General features: G+C 42.7%; 17 protein-coding genes and 1 pseudogene across 19 annotated transcripts; 7 read left to right on the forward strand and 11 right to left on the reverse strand.

The window, feature by feature from the left end:
* Window positions 1-347: 347 nt before the first annotated feature.
* Window positions 348-681, forward strand: LOC119559243 (histone H2B). Its single transcript, XM_037872314.1, has one exon. It carries the CDS (start codon window positions 359-361, stop codon window positions 560-562), a length of 204 nt encoding a protein of 67 aa, XP_037728242.1. The 5' UTR covers window positions 348-358; the 3' UTR covers window positions 563-681.
* Window positions 682-958: 277 nt separating this feature from the next.
* On the reverse strand, window positions 959-1,820 carry LOC119559242 (histone H1-like). The gene has a single exon (XM_037872313.1). It carries the CDS (start codon window positions 1,798-1,800, stop codon window positions 1,048-1,050), a length of 753 nt encoding a protein of 250 aa, XP_037728241.1. The 5' UTR covers window positions 1,801-1,820; the 3' UTR covers window positions 959-1,047.
* Window positions 1,821-2,897: 1,077 nt separating this feature from the next.
* LOC119559181 (histone H3) lies at window positions 2,898-3,711 on the reverse strand. Its single transcript, XM_037872241.1, has one exon. It carries the CDS (start codon window positions 3,686-3,688, stop codon window positions 3,278-3,280), a length of 411 nt encoding a protein of 136 aa, XP_037728169.1. The 5' UTR covers window positions 3,689-3,711; the 3' UTR covers window positions 2,898-3,277.
* Window positions 3,712-3,930: 219 nt separating this feature from the next.
* LOC119559207 (histone H4) lies at window positions 3,931-4,335 on the forward strand. Its single transcript, XM_037872278.1, has one exon. It carries the CDS (start codon window positions 3,972-3,974, stop codon window positions 4,281-4,283), a length of 312 nt encoding a protein of 103 aa, XP_037728206.1. The 5' UTR covers window positions 3,931-3,971; the 3' UTR covers window positions 4,284-4,335.
* Window positions 4,336-4,653: 318 nt separating this feature from the next.
* LOC119559183 (histone H2A) lies at window positions 4,654-5,157 on the reverse strand. The gene has a single exon (XM_037872244.1). The coding sequence runs from the start codon at window positions 5,101-5,103 to the stop codon at window positions 4,729-4,731; it is 375 nt and encodes a 124-aa protein (XP_037728172.1). The 5' UTR covers window positions 5,104-5,157; the 3' UTR covers window positions 4,654-4,728.
* On the forward strand, window positions 5,131-5,808 carry LOC119559202 (histone H2B). 2 transcript variants are annotated; one of them, XM_037872271.1, is made up of 2 exons: window positions 5,131-5,292; window positions 5,347-5,808. In XM_037872271.1, exon 2 carries the CDS (start codon window positions 5,498-5,500, stop codon window positions 5,699-5,701), a length of 204 nt encoding a protein of 67 aa, XP_037728199.1. In that variant the 5' UTR covers window positions 5,131-5,292; window positions 5,347-5,497; the 3' UTR covers window positions 5,702-5,808. The 2 variants fall into 2 exon arrangements, with proteins under 2 accessions (XP_037728199.1, XP_037728198.1); XM_037872270.1 differs by having other exon boundaries at window positions 5,134-5,808.
* A 377-nt stretch (window positions 5,809-6,185) lies between these two features.
* LOC119559238 (histone H1-like) lies at window positions 6,186-6,917 on the reverse strand. Its single transcript, XM_037872308.1, has one exon. It carries the CDS (start codon window positions 6,915-6,917, stop codon window positions 6,186-6,188), a length of 732 nt encoding a protein of 243 aa, XP_037728236.1.
* A 1,477-nt stretch (window positions 6,918-8,394) lies between these two features.
* On the reverse strand, window positions 8,395-8,808 carry LOC119559244 (histone H3-like). The gene is made up of 2 exons (XM_037872315.1): window positions 8,670-8,808; window positions 8,395-8,609 (listed from the first exon to the last, which is right to left on the reverse strand). The coding sequence occupies exons 1-2, from the start codon at window positions 8,806-8,808 to the stop codon at window positions 8,395-8,397; spliced, it is 354 nt and encodes a 117-aa protein (XP_037728243.1).
* A 283-nt stretch (window positions 8,809-9,091) lies between these two features.
* Window positions 9,092-9,406, forward strand: LOC119559245 (histone H4-like). The gene has a single exon (XM_037872316.1). The coding sequence runs from the start codon at window positions 9,092-9,094 to the stop codon at window positions 9,404-9,406; it is 315 nt and encodes a 104-aa protein (XP_037728244.1).
* A 448-nt stretch (window positions 9,407-9,854) lies between these two features.
* Window positions 9,855-10,259, reverse strand: LOC119559193 (histone H2A-like). Its single transcript, XM_037872253.1, is given in 2 exon segments — window positions 9,855-10,026; window positions 10,028-10,259. Coding segments are annotated over 2 exon segments (375 nt in total). The 5' UTR covers window positions 10,232-10,259; the 3' UTR covers window position 9,855.
* Window positions 10,260-10,354: 95 nt separating this feature from the next.
* Window positions 10,355-10,936, forward strand: LOC119559204 (histone H2B). The gene has a single exon (XM_037872274.1). It carries the CDS (start codon window positions 10,458-10,460, stop codon window positions 10,827-10,829), a length of 372 nt encoding a protein of 123 aa, XP_037728202.1. The 5' UTR covers window positions 10,355-10,457; the 3' UTR covers window positions 10,830-10,936.
* A 289-nt stretch (window positions 10,937-11,225) lies between these two features.
* Window positions 11,226-12,087, reverse strand: LOC119559174 (histone H1-like). Its single transcript, XM_037872235.1, has one exon. The coding sequence runs from the start codon at window positions 12,065-12,067 to the stop codon at window positions 11,315-11,317; it is 753 nt and encodes a 250-aa protein (XP_037728163.1). The 5' UTR covers window positions 12,068-12,087; the 3' UTR covers window positions 11,226-11,314.
* A 1,399-nt stretch (window positions 12,088-13,486) lies between these two features.
* LOC119559182 (histone H3) lies at window positions 13,487-13,979 on the reverse strand. Its single transcript, XM_037872242.1, has one exon. It carries the CDS (start codon window positions 13,954-13,956, stop codon window positions 13,546-13,548), a length of 411 nt encoding a protein of 136 aa, XP_037728170.1. The 5' UTR covers window positions 13,957-13,979; the 3' UTR covers window positions 13,487-13,545.
* A 219-nt stretch (window positions 13,980-14,198) lies between these two features.
* Window positions 14,199-14,603, forward strand: LOC119559208 (histone H4). Its single transcript, XM_037872279.1, has one exon. The coding sequence runs from the start codon at window positions 14,240-14,242 to the stop codon at window positions 14,549-14,551; it is 312 nt and encodes a 103-aa protein (XP_037728207.1). The 5' UTR covers window positions 14,199-14,239; the 3' UTR covers window positions 14,552-14,603.
* A 325-nt stretch (window positions 14,604-14,928) lies between these two features.
* Window positions 14,929-15,425, reverse strand: LOC119559188 (histone H2A). Its single transcript, XM_037872249.1, has one exon. The coding sequence runs from the start codon at window positions 15,369-15,371 to the stop codon at window positions 14,997-14,999; it is 375 nt and encodes a 124-aa protein (XP_037728177.1). The 5' UTR covers window positions 15,372-15,425; the 3' UTR covers window positions 14,929-14,996.
* On the forward strand, window positions 15,400-16,025 carry LOC119559200 (histone H2B). Of its 2 annotated transcripts, XM_037872266.1 has the most exons (2): window positions 15,400-15,560; window positions 15,615-16,025. In XM_037872266.1, the coding sequence occupies exon 2, from the start codon at window positions 15,766-15,768 to the stop codon at window positions 15,967-15,969; it is 204 nt and encodes a 67-aa protein (XP_037728194.1). In that variant the 5' UTR covers window positions 15,400-15,560; window positions 15,615-15,765; the 3' UTR covers window positions 15,970-16,025. The 2 variants fall into 2 exon arrangements, with proteins under 2 accessions (XP_037728194.1, XP_037728193.1); XM_037872265.1 differs by having other exon boundaries at window positions 15,402-16,025.
* Window positions 16,026-16,085: 60 nt separating this feature from the next.
* LOC119559180 lies at window positions 16,086-17,207 on the reverse strand (annotated as a pseudogene).
* Window positions 17,208-18,613: 1,406 nt separating this feature from the next.
* Window positions 18,614-19,252, reverse strand: LOC119559246 (histone H3-4-like). Its single transcript, XM_037872318.1, is given in 4 exon segments — window positions 18,614-18,635; window positions 18,688-18,941; window positions 18,943-19,025; window positions 19,213-19,252. Coding segments are annotated over 4 exon segments (399 nt in total).
* Window positions 19,253-19,310: the final 58 nt, after the last annotated feature.

Consider the following 19,310-nt stretch of genomic DNA (forward strand, 5'->3'; position numbering starts at 1 on the left):
TTACACACTGAAAACGAATGCTCGACGAGCCACGGGTAGCCACATATTTATACTTTTGCGTCTGCCTGCGGTTCATTTAGGGGTGGGTGCTTAGGACCTGAAACATTGCTCGAAAAAAAGTATAAAGCTCAAACGCGGCTTGGGCACCATTATGATCAGTGAGTTTAGTTGTGAAACATAAGTGAAGTGAATAATGCCGCCGAAAACTAGTGGAAAGGCAGCAAGAAGGCTGGCAAAGCCCAGAAGAACATCACCAAGACCGATAAGAAGAAGAAGCGCAAGAGGAAGGAGAGCTACGCCATCTACATTTACAAGGTCCTGAAGCAGGTCCACCCTGACACGCATTTCGTCGAAGGCAATGAGCATCATGAACAGCTTTGTGAATGATATCTTCGAGCGCATTGCTGCCGAGGCGTCTCGTCTGGCTCACTACAACAAGCGCTCGACCATAACCAGTCGGGAGATCCAAACGGCTGTTCGCCTGCTCCTGCCCGGAGAGTTGGCCAAGCACGCCGTCAGTGAGGGAACCAAGGCTGTCACCAAGTACACCAGCTCCAAGTAATTTTCTCTTGCTGCGTATGGGCAGAAAGATCCAAAACGGCCCTTTTCAGGGCCACAACACATTTTACCAAAGAAACTACATTTTCAATATACCATTTGCCAATCAAATTCGTGATATAAGTTCAATTTGTGTTTTTTTTTCTGAAGAACTTATTCTGGAGTTTTATAGTATAGTTATTAAATCATGAACATCGATTGATAACGAGTTTCTGCAAAAAGTGGCGAGGAACATTCTTTGACTTGCATTTTAAGATACTCTGGTACAGCTGCTGAAATCAATGCGGCCACACTTCTTTAAAAAAAAAAATGCTAACGGCCTAACAAAATAATTGGATAAGTAAAATGTACAAAGTTTTAAATTGAAAGTATCTTTCTCTTGTTAACGAACGTTGTAGCCCTGAAAAGGGCTTGTTTAAACTAATTTCAGATATCGAAATCTAAAATAGCGATTGCGAGCAGGTACCAGGTACTGTACTTTTGCTAAATTTACTTCTTGGCAGCCGTAGTCTTGGCTTTCGGCTTTTTAGCGGTAGCAGGAGCAGCTGCTTTTTTCACCGCCTTTTTGGGCTTAGCAGACGCCGCTGGCTTGGCCTTTGGTGCTTTCGCCGCCTTTGGCTTCGCTGCGATCGACTTGGCCTTCGCTGCTGTTGGCTTCGCCTTTACGGTTCCAGTTTTCTTGGCATCCTTGGCCTTTGCCTTTTCGGTTTTCTTCTTCTCTGCGGTCTTTTTGGTGGTAACAGCCTTCTTAGCCTTGGGCTTCTTCTCGTCAGCTCCGGCGGCAGCTTTCTTGGCGGTGGATCCGGTCTTCTTGACGGCTACCTTCTTGCTTTTCACCTTCTTCTCAGCAGACGCAGGCTTCGGCTTCGGATCCTTCTTGGCGGAGGCCGACAGTTTAAATGAGCCAGACGCCCCTTTTCCCTTGGTTTGGATCAGCTTTCCATTGACCACGGCGGATTTCAAGTATTTCTTGATGAATGGAGCCAGCTTCTGGGCATCGCATTTATAGGTGGCAGTGATGTATTTCTTAATTGCCAGAAGCGATGAGCCGCCACGTTCCTTCAAATTCTTGATGGATGCGTCCACCATTTGTTGAGTTGGCGGATGCGATGGCGGGGCAGCAGCCCTTTTCACCTTTGGGGCAGCGGATCCAGATGCCTTCTTGGTGGCCACCTTCTTCTCAACTGACACTGACGGGGCAGCCACTGGGGAAGCGGACGTTGCAACTGCAGAATCAGACATTTTTCTTCACTAAAATACACTTTTTCGTATAGAAAATGGGCCGCGCGCTTATTACCAACCTCCTTCGTTCGGATGAGAATCGAGGAGGAGAGCACTTTAACTGTGCGCCTGGCATCAGGCATTTGCTCTGCTATTATTTGTTTGAAGTGCAAACATATTTCTTATTTTTAGTGCTTAAGATTCTAAAACTTAACAATCTTTTTATTGTTTTACATTCTTAAATGATCTATTAAGCAGGTAATGTTTTCAAAATGTAAGTATCTTGTTTTTGCGACCTTTTATTGCCTTATCAACTTCAACATAGACATTCGTAACATGAGCAATTTTCTTAAAAACCCATTTTAAAATATGATATCTTAAAAATATTTTGTAACTTGCTAATGAAAAAATAAATTTGAACCTTTTACTTAAATAAGTACTACAATTATATTTACTTATCATTAGTTTAGGTATTTTATTACTTGTTCCAAGTTGTCCCTTGGCTACGTACGAAGTTGGCTATCAAGCTACATTCGGCAATGGTTTTCTGACTGTTAAAAATATAAATCTTTTAAAATATTGTATTTATTCGATGTTTTCTTAGATATATCATGTCTTTGCTCAAGACAGTACAGCATTGGATGCATGTTTATAAGCAGTTTTTACAAAATTTGCTAATATGTGTTTCATGTATGAATCCCATTGAGGCCGCACTCAAGTTAACATTAAAGAAAAAAATCTAAAAAATATACTTAATAATATTTTTCTTGTTTTTTTAAAAGCATTATGCATTCATTAACGCATATGATTTATTTTCAGATAGCGTTTAAAAGTTTTTCGATTTTTTGTTGATGCTTGAATGTCTAATGTTGATCGTGGTTGTCCCACATAACCCTCCCTTTCTAAAAACATGCCGACATTTATAACGAAAATTTTTGAAAAACGTGATAATACCAAAAGTACAATCAAATTGAATCTAATCTATTAAATAAATCTAATATTACAAAAAACGATATATAAATTCAGGAATATATATACCTATAAGCAGTTTTTTTTGTGTCCCATATAAAAATATCGTGGAGGTTGCACTTAACATTAAAAAGAAAATATAAAAAATGTATTTTTAAATCTGTTTATGTTTTATTAAGCAAATAGATTCACAAGCCTAGCTAATTTTTGTTCATCTCGCATGTAATATTTTTTAGTTTTTTTCTGATGCTTGAAAGTCTTGACCATCCCTGCCGCATAGCAGCTCCATCGCATTAAAAACCCCACCCAATCCAATATTTATTGATTTTATCAATTCTAATTTCTATCAAATCACAAAAAGTTACATACAATTATTAACTCCACTTACGAAGGAACGAGTCGAAAAGTTTTTTTTTTATTTTAACGTTGAAGCCTGCAGATAAAAATTTGTATCTCATTGACTGTAATTTGTGGTCCTGAAAAGGACCGATTTGTACAAAGTATGTTAGCGCATTGGCAGCACGCACACTTAAGCACGCTCGCCGCGAATGCGACGGGCCAACTGGATGTCTTTGGGCATGATGGTGACACGCTTGGCATGAATGGCGCACAAGTTGGTATCTTCAAAGAGGCCAACCAGATAGGCCTCGCTAGCTTCCTGCAGAGCCATCACTGCCGAGCTCTGGAATCGCAGGTCAGTCTTGAAGTCCTGAGCGATTTCACGCACCAGACGCTGGAAAGGCAGCTTGCGGATCAGGAGCTCGGTACTCTTCTGGTATCGACGGATCTCACGCAGGGCAACAGTTCCAGGGCGATACCGATGGGGCTTCTTCACGCCTCCGGTGGCTGGTGCGCTCTTGCGAGCGGCCTTAGTAGCCAGTTGTTTGCGTGGCGCCTTGCCACCAGTCGATTTCCGAGCGGTTTGCTTGGTACGGGCCATTTTCGAGTTCACGTTCACTTCACGTTTCAAAACACAATAAACGATAGCTGCATTTGCTACCTACTTATATAGCAAAACGAGGAGGGTTGAAAAGAGAGGGAAGCAGAGGCCATCTCACTTGTCGAGCAGAGAGCGGTGAGCGAAGAGCGGGACGCACATATCGTTCGGACTCGCTCGTGTTTCTGGGGTTTTAGGTATAAATAAGAGTGCGTCGAAAATCAGGAATTAGTTCTTCAGTGACTTTCGTTTCGTGCAGTGTGTTAACAGTAGAAAATAGTGAAATATGACTGGTCGCGGTAAAGGAGGCAAAGGCTTGGGAAAAGGAGGCGCCAAGCGTCATCGCAAAGTGCTGCGAGATAACATCCAGGGTATCACTAAGCCAGCAATCCGCCGTTTGGCTCGTCGCGGCGGTGTGAAGCGCATCTCGGGACTCATTTACGAGGAAACACGTGGCGTTCTGAAGGTGTTCTTGGAGAACGTTATCCGCGATGCCGTCACCTACACCGAACACGCCAAGAGGAAGACTGTCACAGCCATGGATGTTGTGTACGCTCTGAAGAGGCAAGGCCGCACCCTGTACGGCTTCGGCGGTTAAAAAACTAGTACAGCTTGTACTTCATTCAGCAATCGGTCCTTTTCAGGACCACCATTCAAATTTTCGAAGGAGACAAATTTTCAAATAATTTTTTGATTTATTGGCATACTGACCGGGAACTCGAAAGTTGATACTGCATATACATATTGCATTGAACCAAAATTAAATTTCAAATGGGTATGGGTTCAGGTATGTATTTTGTAGAGGCTGTACCGCTTGCAGATACAGCATTAACGGAAATGCGTCTTTTTGGCGACGAACTTCTTAGAACATTCCAGATCTTATTTCTGACCAAGTGCTATTCAACGACATTTCTTGTTTTAATGATATAATATACGTATTGGAAAATCTTCACTTCTTTGGTAAAAACTTGGTCGTCCTGAAAAGGACGGTTGGGTTTTATTTTTTATGTACAAGTATGTAGTAGGCTCCGCATTTAAAACGTTTAAGCCTTCTTCTCGGTCTTCTTGGGCAACAGAACAGCCTGGATGTTGGGCAACACTCCACCCTGGGCAATGGTGACGCCGGAGAGTAGTTTGTTCAACTCCTCGTCGTTGCGGATGGCCAGCTGCAGATGACGAGGAATAATCCTAGTCTTCTTGTTGTCACGAGCAGCATTGCCAGCCAATTCGAGAACCTCAGCGGCCAGATATTCCATCACAGCAGCCAGGTAAACTGGAGCGCCGGCCCCAACTCGCTCGGCATAGTTGCCCTTGCGGAGCAAACGGTGAATACGGCCCACTGGGAACTGAAGACCGGCACGGTTAGAGCGGGACTTTGCCTTTCCCTTCACTTTGCCACCTTTTCCACGACCAGACATTTTTCTTTACGAGTATTTCACTTAGTTCACTTTACACACTGAAAACGAATGCTCGACGAGCCCCGGGTAGCCACATATTTATACTTTTGCGTCTGCCTGCGCGTTCATTTAGGGGTGGGTGCCTTAGACCTGAAAACATTGCTCGAAAAAAAGTATAAAGCTGAACGCGCTTGGGCACCATTATGATCAGTGAGTTGTGTTTGTGAAATCATAAGTGAAGTGAATAATGCCGCCGAAAACTAGTGGAAAGGCAGCCAAGAAGGCTGGCAAAGCCCAGAAGAACATCACCAAGACCGATAAGAAGAAGAAGCGCAAGAGGAAGGAGAGCTACGCCATCTACATTTACAAGGTCCTGAAGCAGGTCCACCCTGACACCGGCATTTCGTCGAAGGCAATGAGCATCATGAACAGCTTTGTGAATGATATCTTCGAGCGCATTGCTGCCGAGGCGTCTCGTCTGGCTCACTACAACAAGCGCTCGACCATAACCAGTCGGGAGATCCAAACGGCTGTTCGCCTGCTCCTGCCCGGAGAGTTGGCCAAGCACGCCGTCAGTGAGGGAACCAAGGCTGTCACCAAGTACACCAGCTCCAAGTAATTTTCTCTTGCTGCGTATGGGCAGAAAGATCCAAAACGGCCCTTTTCAGGGCCACAACACATTTTACCAAAGAAACTACATTTTCAATATACCATTTGCCAATCAAATTCGTGATATAAGTTCAATTTGTGTTTTTTTTTCTGAAGAACTTATTCTGGAGTTTTATAGTATAGTTATTAAATCATGAACATCGATTGATAACGAGTTTCTGCAAAAAGTGGCGAGGAACATTCTTTGACTTGCATTTTAAGATACTCTGGTACAGCTGCTGAAATCAATGCGGCCACACTTCTTTAAAAAAAAAATGCTAACGGCCTAACAAAATAATTGGATAAGTAAAATGTACAAAGTTTTAAATTGAAAGTATCTTTCTCTTGTTAACGAACGTTGTAGCCCTGAAAAGGGCTTGTTTAAACTAATTTCAGATATCGAAATCTAAAATAGCGATTGCGAGCAGGTACCAGGTACTGTACTTTTGCTAAATTTACTTCTTGGCAGCCGTAGTCTTGGCTTTCGGCTTTTTAGCGGTAGCAGGAGCAGCTGCTTTTTTCACCGCCTTTTTGGGCTTAGCAGACGCCGCTGGCTTGGCCTTTGGTGCTTTCGCCGCCTTTGGCTTCGCTGCGATCGACTTGGCCTTCGCTGCTGTTGGCTTCGCCTTTACGGTTCCAGTTTTCTTGGCATCCTTGGCCTTTGCCTTTTCGGTTTTCTTCTTCTCTGCGGTCTTTTTGGTGGTAACAGCCTTCTTAGCCTTGGGCTTCTTCTCGTCAGCTCCGGCGGCAGCTTTCTTGGCGGTGGATCCGGTCTTCTTGACGGCTACCTTCTTGCTTTTCACCTTCTTCTCAGCAGACGCAGGCTTCGGCTTCGGATCCTTCTTGGCGGAGGCCGACAGTTTAAATGAGCCAGACGCCCCTTTTCCCTTGGTTTGGATCAGCTTTCCATTGACCACGGCGGATTTCAAGTATTTCTTGATGAATGGAGCCAGCTTCTGGGCATCGCATTTATAGGTGGCAGTGATGTATTTCTTAATTGCCAGAAGCGATGAGCCGCCACGTTCCTTCAAATTCTTGATGGATGCGTCCACCATTTGTTGAGTTGGCGGATGCGATGGCGGGGCAGCAGCCCTTTTCACCTTTGGGGCAGCGGATCCAGATGCCTTCTTGGTGGCCACCTTCTTCTCAACTGACACTGACGGGGCAGCCACTGGGGAAGCGGACATTTTTCTTCACTAAAATACACTTTTTCGTATAGAAAATGGGCCGCGCGCTTATTACCAACCTCCTTCGTTCGGATGAGAATCGAGGAGGAGAGCACTTTAACTGTGCGCCTGGCATCAGGCATTTGCTCTGCTATTATTTGTTTGAAGTGCAAACATATTTTCTTATTTTTAGTGCTTAAGATTCTAAAACTTAACAATCTTTTTATTGTTTTACATTCTTAAATGATCTATTAAGCAGGTAATGTTTTCAAAATGTAAGTATCTTGTTTTTGCGACCTTTTATTGCCTTATCAACTTCAACATAGACATTCGTAACATGAGCAATTTTCTTAAAAACCCATTTTAAAATATGATATCTTAAAAATATTTTGTAACTTGCTAATGAAAAAATAAATTTGAACCTTTTACTTAAATAAGTACTACAATTATATTTACTTATCATTAGTTTAGGTATTTTATTACTTGTTCCAAGTTGTCCCTTGGCTACGTACGAAGTTGGCTATCAAGCTACATTCGGCAATGGTTTTCTGACTGTTAAAATATAAATCTTTTAAAATATTGTATTTATTCGATGTTTTCTTAGATATATCATGTCTTTGCTCAAGACAGTACAGCATTGGATGCATGTTTATAAGCAGTTTTTACAAAATTTGCTAATATGTGTTTCATGTATGAATCCCATTGAGGCCGCACTCAAGTTAACATTAAGAAAAAAATCTAAAAAATATACTTAATAATATTTTTCTTGTTTTTTATAAAGCATTATGCATTCATTAACGCATATGATTTATTTTCAGATAGCGTTTAAAAGTTTTTCGATTTTTGTTGATGCTTGAATGTCTAATGTTGATCGTGGTTGTCCCACATAACCCTCCCTTTCTAAAAACATGCCGACATTTATAACGAAAATTTTTGAAAAAACGTGATAATACCAAAAGTACAATCAAATTGAATCTAATCTATTAATAAATCTAATATTACAAAAAACGATATATAAATTCAGGAATATATATACCTATAAAGCAGTTTTTTTTGTGTCCCATATAAAAATATCGTGGAGGTTGCACTTAACATTAAAAAGAAAATATAAAAAATGTATTTTTAAATCTGTTTATGTTTTATTAAGCAAATAGATTCACAAGCCTAGCTAATTTTTGTTCATCTCGCATGTAATATTTTTTAGTTTTTTCTGATGCTTGAAAGTCTTGACCATACCCTGCCGCATAGCAGCTCCATCGCATTAAAACCCCACCCAATCCAATATTTATTGATTTTATCAATTCTAATTTCTATCAAATCACAAAAAAGTTACATACAATTATTAACTCCACTTACGAAGGAACGAGTCGAAAATTTTTTTTTTTATTTTAACGTTGAAGCCTGCAGATAAAAATTTGTATCTCATTGACCTGTAATTTGTGGTCCTGAAAAGGACCGATTTGTACAAAGTATGTTAGCGCATTGGCAGCACGCACACTTAAGCACGCTCGCCGCGAATGCGACGGGCCAACTGGATGTCTTTGGGCATGATGGTGACACGCTTGGCATGAATGGCGCACAAGTTGGTATCTTCAAAGAGGCCAACCAGATAGGCCTCGCTAGCTTCCTGCAGAGCCATCACTGCCGAGCTCTGGAATCGCAGGTCAGTCTTGAAGTCCTGAGCGATTTCACGCACCAGACGCTGAAAGGCAGCTTGCGGATCAGGAGCTCGGTACTCTTCTGGTATCGACGGATCTCAACGCAGGGGCAAACAGTTCCAGGGGCGATACCGATGGGGCTTCTTCACGCCTCCGGTGGCTGGTGCGCTCTTGCGAGCGGCCTTAGTAGCCAGTTGTTTGCGTGGCGCCTTGCCACCAGTCGATTTCCGAGCGGTTTGCTTGGTACGGGCCATTTTCGAGTTCACGTTCACTTCACGTTTCAAAACACAATAAACGATAGCTGCATTTGCTACCTACTTATATAGCAAAACGAGGAGGGTTGAAAAGAGAGGGAAGCAGAGGCCATCTCACTTGTCGAGCAGAGAGCGGTGAGCGAAGAGCGGGACGCACATATCGTTCGGACTCGCTCGTGTTTCTGGGGTTTTAGGTATAAATAAGAGTGCGTCGAAAATCAGGAATTAGTTCTTCAGTGACTTTCGTTTCGTGCAGTGTGTTAACAGTAGAAAATAGTGAAATATGACTGGTCGCGGTAAAGGAGGCAAAGGCTTGGGGAAAAAGGAGGCGCCAAGCGTCATCGCAAAGTGCTGCGAGATAACATCCAGGGTATCACTAAGCCAGCAATCCGCCGTTTGGGCTCGTCGCGGCGGTGTGAAGCGCATCTCGGGACTCATTTACGAGGAAACACGTGGCGTTCTGAAGGTGTTCTTGGAGAACGTTATCCGCGATGCCGTCACCTACACCGAACACGCCAAGAGGAAGACTGTCACAGCCATGGATGTTGTGTACGCTCTGAAGAGGCAAGGCCGCACCCTGTACGGCTTCGGCGGTTAAAAAAACTAGTACAGCTTGTACTTCATTCAGCAATCGGTCCTTTTCAGGACCACCATTCAAATTTTCGATGGAGACAAATTTTCAAATAATTTTTTGATTTATTGGCATACTGACCGGGAACTCGAAAGTTGATACTGCATATACATATTGCATTGAACCAAAATTAAATTTCAAATGGATATGGGTTCAGGTATGTATTTTGTAGAGGCTGTACCGCTTGCAGATACAGCATTAACGGAAATGCGTCTTTTTGGGCGACGAACTTCTTAGAACATTCCAGATCTTATTTCTGACCAAGTGCTATTCAACGACATTTCTTGTTTTAATGATATAATATACGTATTGGAAAAATCTTCACTTCTTTGGTAAAAACTTGGTCGTCCTGAAAAGGACGGTTGGGTTTTATTTTTTATGTACAAGTATGTAGTAGGCTCCGCATTTAAAAACGTTTAAGCCTTCTTCTCGGTCTTCTTGGGCAACAGAACAGCCTGGATGTTGGGCAACACTCCACCCTGGGCAATGGTGACGCCGGAGAGTAGTTTGTTCAACTCCTCGTCGTTGCGGATGGCCAGCTGCAGATGACGAGGAATAATCCTAGTCTTCTTGTTGTCACGAGCAGCAATTGCCAGCCAATTCGAGAACCTCAGCGGCCAGATATTCCATCACAGCAGCCAGGTAAACTGGAGCGCCGGCCCCAACTCGCTCGGCATAGTTGCCCTTGCGGAGCAAACGGTGAATACGGCCCACTGGGAACTGAAGACCGGCACGGTTAGAGCGGGACTTTGCCTTTCCCTTCACTTTGCCACCTTTTCCACGACCAGACATTTTTCTTTACGAGTATTTCACTTAGTTCACTTTAACACACTGAAAACGAATGCTCGACGAGCCCCGGGTAGCCACATATTTATACTTTTGCGTCTGCCTGCGCGTTCATTTAGGGGTGGTGCCTTAGACCTGAAAACATTGCTCGAAAAAAAGTATAAAGCTGAACGCGCTTGGGCACCATTATGATCAGTGAGTTGTGTTTGTGAAATCATAAGTGAAGTGAATAATGCCGCCGAAAACTAGTGGAAAGGCAGCCAAGAAGGCTGGCAAAGCCCAGAAGAACATCACCAAGACCGATAAGAAGAAGAAGCGCAAGAGGAAGGAGAGCTACGCCATCTACATTTACAAGGTCCTGAAGCAGGTCCACCCTGACACCGGCATTTCGTCGAAGGCAATGAGCATCATGAACAGCTTTGTGAATGATATCTTCGAGCGCATTGCTGCCGAGGCGTCTCGTCTGGCTCACTACAACAAGCGCTCGACCATAACCAGTCGGGAGATCCAAACGGCTGTTCGCCTGCTCCTGCCCGGAGAGTTGGCCAAGCACGCCGTCAGTGAGGGAACCAAGGCTGTCACCAAGTACACCAGCTCCAAGTAATTTTCTCTTGCTGCGTATGGGCAGAAAGATCCAAAACGGCCCTTTTCAGGGCCACAACACATTTTACCAAAGAAACTACATTTTCAATATACCATTTGCCAATCAAATTCGTGATATAAGTTCAATTTGTGTTTTTTTTTTCTGAAGAACTTATTCTGGAGCTTTATAGTATAGTTATTAAATCATGAACATCGATTGATAACGAGTTTCTGCAAAAAGTGGCGAGGAACATTCTTTGACTTGCATTTTAAGATACTCTGGTACAGCTGCTGAAATCAATGCGGCCACACTTCTTTAAAAAAAAAATGCTAACGGCCTAACAAAATAATTGGATAAGTAAAATGTACAAAGTTTTAAATTGAAAGTATCTTTCTCTTGTTAACGAACGTTGTAGCCCTGAAAAGGGCTTGTTTAAACTAATTTCAGATATCGAAATCTAAAATAGCGATTGCGAGCAGGTACCAGGTACTGTACTTTTGCTAAATTTACTTCTTGGCAGCCGTAGTCTTGGCTTTCGGCTTTTTAGCGGTAGCAGGAGCAGCTGCTTTTTTCACCGCCTTTTTGGGCTTAGCAGACGCCGCTGGCTTGGCCTTTGGTGCTTTCGCCGCCTTTGGCTTCGCTGCGATCGACTTGGCCTTCGCTGCTGTTGGCTTCGCCTTTACGGTTCCAGTTTTCTTGGCATCCTTGGCCTTTGCCTTTTCGGTTTTCTTCTTCTCTGCGGTCTTTTTGGTGGTAACAGCCTTCTTAGCCTTGGGCTTCTTCTCGTCAGCTCCGGCGGCAGCTTTCTTGGCGGTGGATCCGGTCTTCTTGACGGCTACCTTCTTGCTTTTCACCTTCTTCTCAGCAGACGCAGGCTTCGGCTTCGGATCCTTCTTGGCGGAGGCCGACAGTTTAAATGAGCCAGACGCCCCTTTTCCCTTGGTTTGGATCAGCTTTCCATTGACCACGGCGGATTTCAAGTATTTCTTGATGAATGGAGCCAGCTTCTGGGCATCGCATTTATAGGTGGCAGTGATGTATTTCTTAATTGCCAGAAGCGATGAGCCGCCACGTTCCTTCAAATTCTTGATGGATGCGTCCACCATTTGTTGAGTTGGCGGATGCGATGGCGGGGCAGCAGCCCTTTTCACCTTTGGGGCAGCGGATCCAGATGCCTTCTTGGTGGCCACCTTCTTCTCAACTGACACTGACGGGGCAGCCACTGGGGAAGCGGACGTTGCAACTGCAGAATCAGACATTTTTCTTCACTAAAATACACTTTTTCGTATAGAAAATGGGCCGCGCGCTTATTACCAACCTCCTTCGTTCGGATGAGAATCGAGGAGGAGAGCACTTTAACTGTGCGCCTGGCATCAGGCATTTGCTCTGCTATTATTTGTTTGAAGTGCAAACATATTTTCTTATTTTTAGTGCTTAAGATTCTAAAACTTAACAATCTTTTTATTGTTTTACATTCTTAAATGATCTATTAAGCAGGTAATGTTTTCAAAATGTAAGTATCTTGTTTTTGCGACCTTTTATTGCCTTATCAACTTCAACATAGACATTCGTAACATGAGCAATTTTCTTAAAAAACCCATTTTAAAATATGATATCTTAAAAATATTTTGTAACTTGCTAATGAAAAAATAAATTTGAACCTTTTACTTAAATAAGTACTACAATTATATTTACTTATCATTAGTTTAGGTATTTTATTACTTGTTCCAAGTTGTCCCTTGGCTACGTACGAAGTTGGCTATCAAGCTACATTCGGCAATGGTTTTCTGACTGTTAAAAATATAAATCTTTTAAAATATTGTATTTATTCGATGTTTTCTTAGATATATCATGTCTTTGCTCAAGACAGTACAGCATTGGATGCATGTTTATAAGCAGTTTTTACAAAATTTGCTAATATGTGTTTCATGTATGAATCCCATTGAGGCCGCACTCAAGTTAACATTAAAGAAAAAAATCTAAAAAATATACTTAATAATATTTTTCTTGTTTTTTATAAAGCATTATGCATTCATTAACGCATATGATTTATTTTCAGATAGCGTTTAAAAGTTTTTCGATTTTTTGTTGATGCTTGAATGTCTAATGTTGATCGTGGTTGTCCCACATAACCCTCCCTTTCTAAAAACATGCCGACATTTATAACGAAAATTTTTGAAAAACGTGATAATACCAAAAGTACAATCAAATTGAATCTAATCTATTAAATAAATCTAATATTACAAAAAACGATATATAAATTCAGGAATATATATACCTATAAGCAGTTTTTTTTGTGTCCCATATAAAAATATCGTGGAGGTTGCACTTAACATTAAAAAGAAAATATAAAAAATGTATTTTTAAATCTGTTTATGTTTTATTAAGCAAATAGATTCACAAGCCTAGCTAATTTTGTTCATCTCGCATGTAATATTTTTTAGTTTTTTTCTGATGCTTGAAAGTCTTGACCATCCCTGCCGCATAGCAGCTCCATCGCATTAAAAACCCCACCCAATCCAATATTTATTGATTTTATCAATTCTAATTTCTATCAAATCACAAAAAGTTACATACAATTATTAACTCCACTTACGAAGGAACGAGTCGAAAATTTTTTTTTTTATTTTAACGTTGAAGCCTGCAGATAAAAATTTGTATCTCATTGACTGTAATTTGTGGTCCTGAAAAGGACCGATTTGTACAAAGTATGTTAGCGCATTGGCAGCACGCACACTTAAGCACGCTCGCCGCGAATGCGACGGGCCAACTGGATGTCTTTGGGCATGATGGTGACACGCTTGGCATGAATGGCGCACAAGTTGGTATCTTCAAAGAGGCCAACCAGATAGGCCTCGCTAGCTTCCTGCAGAGCCATCACTGCCGAGCTCTGGAATCGCAGGTCAGTCTTGAAGTCCTGAGCGATTTCACGCACCAGACGCTGGAAAGGCAGCTTGCGGATCAGGAGCTCGGTACTCTTCTGGTATCGACGGATCTCACGCAGGGCAACAGTTCCAGGGCGATACCGATGGGGCTTCTTCACGCCTCCGGTGGCTGGTGCGCTCTTGCGAGCGGCCTTAGTAGCCAGTTGTTTGCGTGGCGCCTTGCCACCAGTCGATTTCCGAGCGGTTTGCTTGGTACGGGCCATTTTCGAGTTCACGTTCACTTCACGTTTCAAAACACAATAAACGATAGCTGCATTTGCTACCTACTTATATAGCAAAACGAGGAGGGTTGAAAAGAGAGGGAAGCAGAGGCCATCTCACTTGTCGAGCAGAGAGCGGTGAGCGAAGAGCGGGACGCACATATCGTTCGGACTCGCTCGTGTTTCTGGGGTTTTAGGTATAAATAAGAGTGCGTCGAAAATCAGGAATTAGTTCTTCAGTGACTTTCGTTTCGTGCAGTGTGTTAACAGTAGAAAATAGTGAAATATGACTGGTCGCGGTAAAGGAGGCAAAGGCTTGGGAAAAGGAGGCGCCAAGCGTCATCGCAAAGTGCTGCGAGATAACATCCAGGGTATCACTAAGCCAGCAATCCGCCGTTTGGCTCGTCGCGGCGGTGTGAAGCGCATCTCGGGACTCATTTACGAGGAAACACGTGGCGTTCTGAAGGTGTTCTTGGAGAACGTTATCCGCGATGCCGTCACCTACACCGAACACGCCAAGAGGAAGACTGTCACAGCCATGGATGTTGTGTACGCTCTGAAGAGGCAAGGCCGCACCCTGTACGGCTTCGGCGGTTAAAAAACTAGTACAGCTTGTACTTCATTCAGCAATCGGTCCTTTTCAGGACCACCATTCAAATTTTCGAAGGAGACAAATTTTCAAATAATTTTTTGATTTATTGGCATACTGACCGGGAACTCGAAAGTTGATACTGCATATACATATTGCATTGAACCAAAATTAAATTTCAAATGGGTATGGGTTCAGGTATGTATTTTGTAGAGGCTGTACCGCTTGCAGATACAGCATTAACGGAAATGCGTCTTTTTGGCGACGAACTTCTTAGAACATTCCAGATCTTATTTCTGACCAAGTGCTATTCAACGACATTTCTTGTTTTAATGATATAATATACGTATTGAAAAATCTTCACTTCTTTGGTAAAAACTTGGTCGTCCTGAAAAGGACGGTTGGGTTTTATTTTTTATGTACAAGTATGTAGTAGGCTCCGCATTTAAAACGTTTAAGCCTTCTTCTCGGTCTTCTTGGGCAACAGAACAGCCTGGATGTTGGGCAACACTCCACCCTGGGCAATGGTGACGCCGGAGAGTAGTTTGTTCAACTCCTCGTCGTTGCGGATGGCCAGCTGCAGATGACGAGGAATAATCCTAGTCTTCTTGTTGTCACGAGCAGCATTGCCAGCCAATTCGAGAACCTCAGCGGCCAGATATTCCATCACAGCAGCCAGGTAAACTGGAGCGCCGGCCCCAACTCGCTCGGCATAGTTGCCCTTGCGGAGCAAACGGTGAATACGGCCCACTGGGAACTGAAGACCGGCACGGTTAGAGCGGGACTTTGCCTTTCCCTTCACTTTGCCACCTTTTCCACGACCAGACATTTTTCTTTACGAGTATTTCACTTAGTTCACTTTACACACTGAAAACGAATGCTCGACGAGCCCCGGGTAGCCACATATTTATACTTTTGCGTCTGCCTGCGCGTTCATTTAGGGGTGGGTGCCTTAGACCTGAAAACATTGCTCGAAAAAAAGTATAAAGCTGAACGCGCTTGGGCACCATTATGATCAGTGAGTTGTGTTTGTGAAATCATAAGTGAAGTGAATAATGCCGCCGAAAACTAGTGGAAAGGCAGCCAAGAAGGCTGGCAAAGCCCAGAAGAACATCACCAAGACCGATAAGAAGAAGAAGCGCAAGAGGAAGGAGAGCTACGCCATCTACATTTACAAGGTCCTGAAGCAGGTCCACCCTGACACCGGCATTTCGTCGAAGGCAATGAGCATCATGAACAGCTTTGTGAATGATATCTTCGAGCGCATTGCTGCCGAGGCGTCTCGTCTGGCTCACTACAACAAGCGCTCGACCATAACCAGTCGGGAGATCCAAACGGCTGTTCGCCTGCTCCTGCCCGGAGAGTTGGCCAAGCACGCCGTCAGTGAGGGAACCAAGGCTGTCACCAAGTACACCAGCTCCAAGTAATTTTCTCTTGCTGCGTATGGGCAGAAAGATCCAAAACGGCCCTTTTCAGGGCCACAACACATTTTACCAAAGAAACTACATTTTCAATATACCATTTGCCAATCAAATTCGTGATATAAGTTCAATTTGTGTTTTTTTTTCTGAAGAACTTATTCTGGAGCTTTATAGTATAGTTATTAAATCATGAACATCGATTGATAACGAGTTTCTGCAAAAAGTGGCGAGGAACATTCTTTGACTTGCATTTTAAGATACTCTGGTACAGCTGCTGAAATCAATGCGGCCACACTTCTTTAAAAAAAAAATGCTAACGGCCTAACAAAATAATTGGATAAGTAAAATGTACAAAGTTTTAAATTGAAAGTATCTTTCTCTTGTTAACGAACGTTGTAGCCCTGAAAAGGGCTTGTTTAAACTAATTTCAGATATCGAAATCTAAAATAGCGATTGCGAGCAGGTACCAGGTACTGTACTTTTGCTCAATTTACTTCTTGGCAGCCGTAGTCTTGGCTTTCGGCTTTTTAGCGGTAGCAGGAGCAGCTGCTTTTTTCACCGCCTTTTTGGGCTTAGCAGACGCCGCTGGCTTGGCCTTTGGTGCTTTCGCCGCCTTTGGCTTCGCTGCGATCGACTTGGCCTTCGCTGCTGTTGGCTTCGCCTTTACGGTTCCAGTTTTCTTGGCATCCTTGGCCTTTGCCTTTTCGGTTTTCTTCTTCTCTGCGGTCTTTTTGGTGGTAACAGCCTTCTTAGCCTTGGGCTTCTTCTCGTCAGCTCCGGCGGCAGCTTTCTTGGCGGTGGATCCGGTCTTCTTGACGGCTACCTTCTTGCTTTTCACCTTCTTCTCAGCAGACGCAGGCTTCGGCTTCGGATCCTTCTTGGCGGAGGCCGACAGTTTAAATGAGCCAGACGCCCCTTTTCCCTTGGTTTGGATCAGCTTTCCATTGACCACGGCGGATTTCAAGTATTTCTTGATGAATGGAGCCAGCTTCTGGGCATCGCATTTATAGGTGGCAGTGATGTATTTCTTAATTGCCAGAAGCGATGAGCCGCCACGTTCCTTCAAATTCTTGATGGATGCGTCCACCATTTGTTGAGTTGGCGGATGCGATGGCGGGGCAGCAGCCCTTTTCACCTTTGGGGCAGCGGATCCAGATGCCTTCTTGGTGGCCACCTTCTTCTCAACTGACACTGACGGGGGCAGCCACTGGGGAAGCGGACGTTGCAACTGCAGAATCAGACATTTTTCTTCACTAAAATACACTTTTTCGTATAGAAAATGGGCCGCGCGCTTATTACCAACCTCCTTCGTTCGGATGAGAATCGAGGAGGAGAGCACTTAACTGTGCGCCTGGCATCAGGCATTTGCTCTGCTATTATTTGTTTGAAGTGCAAACATATTTTCTTATTTTTAGTGCTTAAGATTCTAAAACTTAACAATCTTTTATTGTTTTACATTCTTAAATGATCTATTAAGCAGGTAATGTTTTCAAAATGTAAGTATCTTGTTTTTGCGACCTTTTATTGCCTTATCAACTTCAACATAGACATTCGTAACATGAGCAATTTTCTTAAAACCCATTTTAAAATATGATATCTTAAAAATATTTTTGTAACTTGCTAATGAAAAAATAAATTTGAACCTTTTACTTAAATAAGTACTACAATTATATTTACTTATCATTAGTTTAGGTATTTTATTACTTGTTCCAAGTTGTCCCTTGGCTACGTACGAAGTTGGCTATCAAGCTACATTCGGCAATGGTTTTCTGACTGTTAAAAATATGAAATCTTTTAAAATATTGTATTTATTCGATGTTTTTCTTAGATATATCATGTCTTTGCTCAAGACAGTACAGCATTGGATGCATGTTATAAGCAGTTTTTACAAAATTTGCTAATATGTGTTTCATGTATGAATCCCATTGAGGCCGCACTCAAGTTAACATTAAAGAAAAAAATCTAAAAAAATATACTTAATAATATTTTTCTTGTTTTTTATAAAGCATTATGCATTCATTAACGCATATGATTTATTTTCAGATAGCGTTTAAAAGTTTTTCGATTTTTTGTTGATGCTTGAATGTCTAATGTTGATCGTGGTTGTCCCACATAACCCTCCCTTTCTAAAAACATGCCGACATTTATAACGAAAATTTTTGAAAAACGTGATAATACCAAAAGTACAATCAAATTGAATCTAATCTATTAAATAAATCGAATATTACAAAAAAACGATATATAAATTCAGGAATATATATACCTATAAGCAGGTTTTTTTGTGTCCCATATAAAAATATCGTGGAGGTTGCACTTGAACATTAAAAAGAAAATATAAAAAATGTATTTTTAAATCTGTTTATGTTTTTATTAAGCAAATAGATTCACAAGCCTAGCTAATTTTTGTTCATCTCGCATGTAATATTTTTTAGTTTTTTTCTGATGCTTGAAAGTCTTGACCATCCCTGCCGCATAGCAGCTCCATCGCATTAAAAAACCCCACCAATCCAATATTTATTGATTTTATCAATTCTAATTTCTATCAAATCACAAAAAGTTACATACAATTATTAACTCCACTTACGAAGGAACGAGTCGAAAATTTTTTGTTTTATTTTAACGTTGAAGCCTGCAGATAAAAATTTGTATCTCATTGACTGTAATTTGTGGTCCTGAAAAGGACGATTTGTACAAAGTATGTTAGCGCATTGGCAGCACGCACACTTAAGCACGCTCGCCGCGAATGCGACGGGCCAACTGGATGTCTTTGGCATGATGGTGACACGCTTGGCATGAATGGCGCACAAGTTGGTATCTTCAAAGAGGCCAACCAGATAGGCCTCGCTAGCTTCCTGCAGAGCCATCACTGCCGAGCTCTGGAATCGCAGGTCAGTCTTGAAGTCCTGAGCGATTTCACGCACCAGACGCTGGAAAGGCAGCTTGCGGATCAGGAGCTCGGTACTCTTCTGGTATCGACGGGATCTCACGCAGGGCAACAGTTCCAGGGCGATACCGATGGGGCTTCTTCACGCCTCCGGTGGCTGGTGCGCTCTTGCGAGCGCCTTAGTAGCCAGTTGTTTGCGTGGCGCCTTGCCACCAGTCGATTTCCGAGCGGTTTGCTTGGTACGGGCCATTTTCGAGTTCACGTTCACTTCACGTTTCAACACAATAACGATAGCTGCATTTGCTACCTACTTATATAGCAAAACGAGGAGGGTTGAAAAGAGAGGGAAGCAGAGGCCATCTCACTTGTCGAGCAGAGAGCGGTGAGCGAAGAGCGGACGCACATATCGTTCGGACTCGCTCGTGTTTCTGGGGTTTTAGGTATAAATAAGAGTGCGTCGAAA

Source organism: Drosophila subpulchrella, unplaced genomic scaffold (genome assembly GCF_014743375.2).
Source record: "Drosophila subpulchrella strain 33 F10 #4 breed RU33 unplaced genomic scaffold, RU_Dsub_v1.1 Primary Assembly Seq19, whole genome shotgun sequence".
Taxonomy (NCBI): domain Eukaryota; kingdom Metazoa; phylum Arthropoda; class Insecta; order Diptera; family Drosophilidae; genus Drosophila; species Drosophila subpulchrella.